At 47.9% G+C, this 8,052-nt stretch overlaps 1 protein-coding gene across 1 annotated transcript in view; it reads left to right on the top strand.

Moving 5' to 3' along the window:
• LOC113217021 (oocyte zinc finger protein XlCOF6-like) overlaps positions 1-8,046 on the top strand; it is a 44,763-nt gene extending 36,717 nt beyond the window's left edge. Inside the window, exons 2-3 of the mRNA XM_052266789.1 lie at positions 4,640-6,023; positions 6,823-8,046. Of these exons, the coding sequence (XP_052122749.1) occupies positions 4,680-6,023; positions 6,823-7,905 (2,427 nt within the window). The 5' untranslated portion in view covers positions 4,640-4,679 and the 3' untranslated portion in view covers positions 7,906-8,046. The remainder of the gene's footprint in view (positions 1-4,639; positions 6,024-6,822) is intronic.
• Positions 8,047-8,052: the final 6 nt, after the last annotated feature.

Below are 8,052 nucleotides of genomic sequence, written 5' to 3'. Positions count from 1 at the left end.
CGGTGAATATAATGGATGGGGCATAAAGCGGTCTGGTGATGCCGCTTTTCATGCACTTATGCCATCCTCATCCCGGCTCCCCCCCCCCACTTCCAAATCGCCTGCAAGGTCACACACAGGTGCAGTGCGCGTCGCCTGTCGTCGGGACGCGCAATAAGCGACAGCAATTTTCCGTAAATGCCTTTGCATTGTGTTTGCATCCTGATGATCGCCGTTATTAGTTCCACTCTGGGCTTCTGCTTGTGCTGCTGCTGCTGCCGCGGGGGTCACGCGAATGTGTACGGCGCTGTTGTGCGAGATGCATAGGGTTGAAAACCCTACAGAACTTCCGGAAAATTCCAGAAAATCCAAAACATTTCCGAAAATCTAGAATTTTTTGAAAAAAAAACAAAAACGGAAATTGGACCCTGGAAATTTCCCGCTCTTTTTACCGCACATTTTCCAGAAACTTTCCAGGACTTCGAACCCTTAGGAATGCTTCCCATACGTTACAACACATGAGTAAAGGTTTGTTTATTTTATTTCTTAAAAATAGTAAATTATTTCCAAACGAAACCAGTTTTATGCGGTTGGGGTTCGAGATGACACCTTTGTGAGAGCACTTCCTACTTGCACATTCATTAAACTGCCAGCACTGTTAACCCTCCTCTACGCCCCCCCCCTCCTCCCTCCTCCATTTCGTCCTGGATCCGTCCCTTCATGTTATTGTCCGTGCCGGGCACGTCCTATAGAGGCGCCCAATCATGACGCAGGCCCATTACATGTGAAATCACGAAATCACTTCATAGCAAGCAATTTCACACGCACGCACGCACGTCTGTGAAGGTGACTCTCCCTCCACGGCGTCGCGATCGCATCGGGAGCGCTCCCCATATGACGCTCAAATTTAAATCCAGCGTTTTTTGTTGTTGTTTTAAAGATTGTTCAAAACAAATCAGATGACAATTAGCAGAAAACGGCAGAGAACAAAGAAATGTATTAAGTACTCACCCCCATCAGTCGTGTTGTCGAATTTGTGTGAGTTTGCACGCGGTTTAAACAATGTCTGATTTTTCGAGGGAAAAAAAAATTCTTCCAGGAACTCCCAAAGTTTCAGTGGTACTCCTCCAATTTCTGGGGGAAATCTCCTCCCTGACCGTTTTTGAGGGCACCATCTTAAAAACCTGAGGAGCTTTGACCAAATCATGGAATTCCCCTTTTCATCTTAGAAATAAATAACAAAACAAAACATGAGCCATTTGTTTTTACCGTGTGCGCTTTTACGAATAAAGCGTCCCGAAGGGGGTTCTCAAGGCCGTAGCAGTTTGAGATCGCCTGCCCCCTGGGGGGGAGGCCGCCCAGCGGAGGCCGCCAGCGGAGGGTGACAACTTGCCGGGGCGTATATGAGTGTAATGGAGGTCGCCGGAGCCGGCCGGAAGCGAGCGATCTCCATGAGGCGCCGCCGCCGCCGCGTCAGTTTCCGGGGGAGGGGAGGAGGAGGGGGGAGGGGAGGCCAGCGCGCCGCCGTAGAGAGGGCAGCAGCAGCAGCAGCAGGGGACACAGTCGCACTGGCGCTGTCTGGAACGGACCCATCAGCGCGGTAGCCATGTGACTTTATGACCCGTGTCCACACACACACACACACACACACACACACACACACTCACACACGGCGCGAGAACACCACACACTCCCACATTCATCACACACCGGAAACCCATAAGTGTGTGAATGTTGAACACTTGTATTTGTTTATGAACGCTATACGTATACATGGAATCACAAGTGTGTGAATTTTCAAATTTTACCGCCGTTTATTCTTTAAACACGCATGCCCTAGCGCCCTAGTCAATATGTGGCTTCCTCCTCTCTCCATCTCCCTTTTACACACCTCTCTGCTGGTCTTCTCTACGCGACCAACATCCATACCTTTCCTCTTCTCGGGCTCTCTTTCTCCCCCCCCCCCCCTCCTCCCCCCCGCGAACAATACTCGTTTCTGCATCCATGTACCTTGCGAGGTACCTTGTCACAGTCGTAAAATAAGAGCTTCGCTCACCCCAGCCTGTTTGGGTCTGACCTGCTGCGGGGTCCTTTTTTGCTCTCCTCTCTCGATTCCAGTTATATTTATCCGCCAAATTAAAGCTTCACTCTAAACTTACTTATTCATTATTTTTGGTTAAAACTGTGAGGAAGTCAGGAAAAAAAAATTGACATTAGGCGACAGGGAAGCCCCTGTCATGCGTGAAAGTTTGATGTGGCGGGGTGAGAGTGAAGGGTAATTGTAGCGGAGCGTGGCGGAGCGTGGCGGAGCGTGGCGGGGTGCGAGATGGCCCCCGCGGGCGACGGGCCCTGAGTTATCGTGCCGACACATGTTTACCATCTAGATTGGAGACATGCCTGCTTTTGTTTGGTTTTATTTCCTTTTATCGCTCTTTTCATTCTTTCCTCAACTTGCGCGCGCGCACTCGCGCACTGTCAAACTTTTTTCCTTTTTCTTTTTCTTTCGCACTGCTTTGCCCAACACTTTTGAATCATAAGTCTTTGAACTTATTCAAAAAACGACTCCCCCCCTAATTATTGCGTCTTCTTGATAGTTTATGCTATAGGTGTTAGACTACGTAGGACTTATTTGGGTTTTACCAATAGTTGCTACAATATTTAGACTTGGCATATTTTTGCTTTTCTCTGAAATGAGCGGACAGGATTGGGAGGTGCACTCCCGGCACCTTGGCCTGCTCTCCGTTAAAAATTGTCAGAAAGATGCAGACACGGAGTCATAATTCTTATCCTCGAATTGATTTTCTAATTTCCTGACGCCGATATACGTTATGTATATAAAAAATAAAATGCGACTACTCGGTTTTTTCCCCCTCCACACCGTTTCGATTCATGGCTGTCATATCGCCTCATTTATGCGTTATTTGCTTGGCCGTGTCGCCCCAATCACAGTTTTATATTATTGCATTACGCAAAACGCGGCCAGAATTGGCAATGAGCAGATTTCGTGGCGTCGTCGCAGCGGCCCTGCTGAGGAGAAGTCTCTCTCTCTCTCTCTCTCTCTCTCTCTCTCTCTCTGAGTAAAGTCCGTAGGAGGCGCTGCCATAGTGTCCCCCCAGACAGCGTGTCTCCAGGAGACACTGATTAATCTCCTCATTTATTGCCTTGATTCATCGCCCGATGGACAAACACACATACATAACGATATCGTTTACATTAATACTTTTTTTTTGTTTATTATTATTTCTCGCATCTCTTTCTTATTTTCACATGTCGTTATATGACCGGGGAACTGTAAAAGGCGTGTAATGTAAACATTATTGCTCCCCGCGCACTCGGTGAATATAATGGATGGGGCATAAAGCGGTCTGCGAATAAAAGCTCATATCTGCGAATAACGACTAGCGCTCGTGATGATTATTCGCAGATTACATTCAAATTAGCGCGGGCGAAAGGTCGTCGTGGTTGCGACACGAGCGCCGCAATAATAGGAATACACCGTGTGCGATATATATGCTCCTCATTATTGGCACGGCGATGGCTGCGAATAACGACCGGTCCTGATATGGCCGCCGCCGCTGCAGGGCCCGTTCCAAACGGCGCGAACTCTCTTCTTATTCGTAGAGCACATGTGAGAGTCTTATGCGCTCTGTTATAAGAAATACAGTAACTCGACGTCCGTAAATATTTTTTAAAGTTTACGGACTTGTGCGTTTGAAAAAGTACTAGACATATCGAGCAGTGATTAATCGACACTTCGATAGTCTCGATTCCTCGCTGAGGCCGTCCGCCACCGCGCGGCACATCTTTGTTCGAAAAGCGTTCGCTTCTCGTCGTGTTCTGTTCTCTGTTTTTTTCTTTCTCTAGTTTTAATTCGGTCATCTATTTCTCTGACCGTCGTCGGCTCCTTAGGAAGGTATGGCTTCCCTTTAAATGGTCTCGTGTTTCCAGGGGGCCCATCATAGGCACATTGGGCGGCCCGCGTGACGGGGCAAGATCGGCCACCCACCCGAAACACGTGTCAGGTGGAGAGAGAGAGAGAGAGAGAGAGAGAGAGAGAGAGAGAGAGAGAGAGAGAGAGGTGGGCCTCTTCCAGGTACGCGCTATCAACGTTTGACTCTAAGGTGCCGCTCGCTGGCTAGCCCCGCTCTGATAAGCGGCGTGTTGTCGGAGAGTATCGAGAGGCGCGGCGCGGCGCGTCCTAGACTCATCGCCGCCACACGGTCTCCGTGGACGCGGCCGAGCGAGCGCCGCCTTTGAAGTGTACTGCCGCGGCCCCTTTTTACCTCCCGTGTGGTGTGGGGGGAGAGGGAGAGAGAGGGGGGGGGGGCACGCGCCCAGGCCATGAGCTGTCGTGATCAGCTGACCGGGCGAGGTGTCGGGGACGGCCGACTCTATCGGTGACCGCGTGGTTTGAAAGGAGTTTCTTTTCTCGAATTGTTAAAACGGCTCCGTAAAATTGTTACCTCTTTCCTAAAAAAACAAAAACAAAAAAACTTGGACGTTGTTTTGTACCGTGCGCAAGAGAACACCCTCACGTTAAATGCAAAATAAAATCTCGAAACCCATTTTGTGCCTGTGAGGGTTTACGAACCGGCGAGCGCCACTTTTGACCGAGTACTGTCGACTTTGAGAAATATTTGGTTCTTTTTTTCCATTTCAGATATTCGCCTCATCTAACTATCGTCCATCCCAGCCGCAACATGCCTGTCGAATGCGATGTTTGCGGGACGAGTTGCGCTAGCCGATCGCAACTCAACGTCCACATGCGGAGGCACACCGGAGAGAAGCCGTTCAAATGCGCCGTGTGCCAGAAGGGGTTTATTGCCTCTGGAAATCTGCGCACTCATCTTCTGTCTCACACTGGAGAAAGACCTTTCGAGTGCAACGTGTGCCAAAAGACGTTTTCCAGGAAGTGCGATCTGAAAGTTCATGAACAAATCCACTCTGGCAACAAGCCCTTCGAGTGTGACGTGTGCCAAAAGAGGTTTTATACCAGTGGAGAACGGAAGAAACATCGCGTAGTCCACACGGTTGACAGGAATTTTGAGTGCCCCATGTGCCTAAAGAAGTTTGCTAGACTTGGCTATCTACGGGCTCATCTTCGAAGACATACAGGCGAAAAGCCTTTCGAATGCACCGTGTGCCCAAGAAAGTGTTATACATCTGAAAAACTGCGGGAGCATCTTCGAATCCACACTGGAGAGAAGCCTTTTGTGTGCCCTGTGTGCCGCAAGACGTTTTCTACCCTTAGAAGTATGAGGACTCATCATAAAACACACACCGGAGAGAAGCCTTTTGAGTGCAACATCTGCCTTAAAAAGTTTGTTACCAATGGAAATCTGAAAAGCCATCTACGGACACACACAGGCGAAAAGCCCTTTGAATGCACAGTATGTCAAAGGTCGTTTTCTACCATTAGCGGATTGCGGGTTCATCTTCAAACCCACACAGGCGAGAAGCCTTTTGGATGCACGATGTGTCCCAAAAAGTTTACATTGCCTGCAGACCTGAAAAAACATGTTGTTACCCACACAGACGACAAGCCGTATGAGTGCACTGCGTGTGAAAAGAAGTTCCGTTCATTGGAAAATCTGCGGATTCATCTTCGAGTCCACACAGGCGAGAAACCTTTTGAGTGCACCATGTGTCAAATGAAGTTTCCTTCATATGGACGACTATATCTTCATTTAAAAACCCACACAGACGACAAGCGTTTTAAGTGCACAGTGTGCCGAAAGGCGTTTTTATGGTCTACGGATCTGGAGTTTCACCTTCGAACCCATACCGAATATAAGCCTTATGAGTGCACCATCTGCCATAAGAAATTTTCCAGGTCTGGAAATCTTAATAAACATCTCAAAACCCACACAGGCACCAAACCTTTTAAGTGTAGCGTTTGCCACAAAACGCTTTCTTCCGCTGAAGGATTCCGCGGCTTCATAACCGAACCCACACCCGAACCCTCCCCACACTTTCAAGTTCCATCCATTCCGGAAGGTCTACTTTCTGATGCTATGTCAATAAAGAAACATGAAACTGACTTTTAATTCATGTGCTATGCTCTGCGTACGTGTTTTCCCTCGATTGGCTTAGAATTTTGTTTGCTTTCCTGATACCAATTTAGTACACATAGTGGTGTAAAGAAGTGTGTTAGGTAAACTCTTCATTTATTTTGTTGCTAGCTGCATTGTTTTTTGAAAAAAACCAAAAAACAGCCTGTGCTTAAATATGTTTATTCGCTGTATACTGTCGGTTGATTGATAACTTTTTATTTTCTGTTTTGTGAAGTTCACTTTATTAAATGCCATTTCTCAGTTGGATGTGGAGCAAAACCTATCGTCCTCTTTCCATCGCCTGCTATCCCTTCTGCGCGTTGTCTGGAAACGACTTTCGCAAATCCAGTAACGCGTGTACGATTATTGTGACATTATCAGTCGGGCAGTGCAGAAAGGAAAGAAAGGCAACACAACAACTCCCGGGTGGTGTGGGGGAGAGAGAGAGAGAGAGAGAGAGAGAGAGAGAGGCACGCGCCCAGGCCATGAGCTGTCGTGATCAGCTGACCGGGCGAGGTGTCCGGGACGGCCGACTCTATCGGTGACCGCGCGGTTTGAGAGGAGTTTACCTCAAACTATGTGTGGAAAGCTGGTCAAAATGTTTACCTCTTTCCCTACAAAAAACTGAGACGTCGTGTTGTACCGTGCGAGAAAGAACCCTAACGCTTAATGCAAAATAAAATCTTGGAACCCATTTCGTGCTCGTGAGAGTTTTTGAACCAGCGAGCGCCACTTTGACCCAGTACTGTCGACTTAGAGAAATATTTGATCTTTTTTTTTTCCATTTCAGATATTCGCCTCATCTGTCATCCATCCTAGCCGCAACATGCCCGTCGAATGCGATGTTTGCGGGACAAGGTGCCATCACCGATGGCATCTCATCGTCCACATGCGGAAGCACACAGGAGAGAAGCCGTTCAAATGCGCCCTGTGCCAGAAGGGGTTTACCGCCTCTGGGGCTCTGCGTACTCATCTCCGGACTCACACCGGAGAAAGACCTTTCGAGTGCAACGTGTGCCACAAGACGTTTTCCAGGACGTCGGATCTGAAAGTTCATGAACGAATCCACTCAGGCAACAAGCCCTTCGAGTGTGACGTGTGCCAAATGAGGTTTCCTACCCGTTCGGATCGGATAAAACATAACTTAACCCACACCGGTGAGAGGCCTTATGAGTGCCCTGTGTGCCTGAATAAGTTTGGACGAGCTGGTAATCTACATACTCATCTTCGAATTCACACAGGCGAAAAGCCTTTCGAATGCACCCTGTGCCCAAGGAAGTGTACTACAGCTGACAAACTGAAGGATCATCTTCGAACTCACACTGGAGAAAAGCCTTTTCAATGCGTGGTGTGCCAAAGGATGTTTTCCACAACAAGAGGGCTGAAAGCTCATGTTAAAACCCATACCGGGGAGAAGCCTTGTGAATGCGACGTCTGCCCCCAAAAGTTTTCTACCAATTCAAACCTGAAGAAACATCAAGACGAAACCCACTCAGACGAAAAGCCCTTTGAATGCACTGTTTGCCGAAAGACGTTTTCTTCGATCAGGGCATTGCAGGCTCATCTTAAAACCCACACAGGCGACAGGCCGTTTGAGTGCTCCCTGTGCCAAAAAAAATTTACGTCATCTGGAAATCTTCGGATTCATCTTCAAACCCACACAGGCGACAAACCGTTTGAGTGCACCGTATGCAAAAAAAAGTTTGTTGCACCGTGTTATCTGCGAAATCATCTTCGAACCCACACAGGCGACAAACCGTTTGAATGCATCGTGTGCCATCGAAAATATGCTGTATTGGGTTCTCTGCGAACTCATCTGAGAACCCACCACTCAGACAAGCCTAAGCCTCGTGAGAAGTCTTGTAAGTCTTGATTATGTGCCATAGTCTGCTGACTTTTTTCTTTAGAAAGGCTTAGATTTTTTTCCTCTTTTTTGATGCTAATGTAGTTCACATACATAGTAGTTGTGTAAACAAGTAGAAATAGTAATTCCTTGATTTCTTTTGTTTTTAAGCTGTAT

This window comes from Frankliniella occidentalis, unplaced genomic scaffold (assembly GCF_000697945.3).
Source record: "Frankliniella occidentalis isolate FOCC.00 unplaced genomic scaffold, Focc_3.1 Scaffold3, whole genome shotgun sequence".
NCBI lineage: Eukaryota > Metazoa > Arthropoda > Insecta > Thysanoptera > Thripidae > Frankliniella > Frankliniella occidentalis.
The sequence above is the reverse complement of the archived record's forward strand: the minus strand, read 5'-3'. Positions and strand labels throughout refer to the sequence as shown.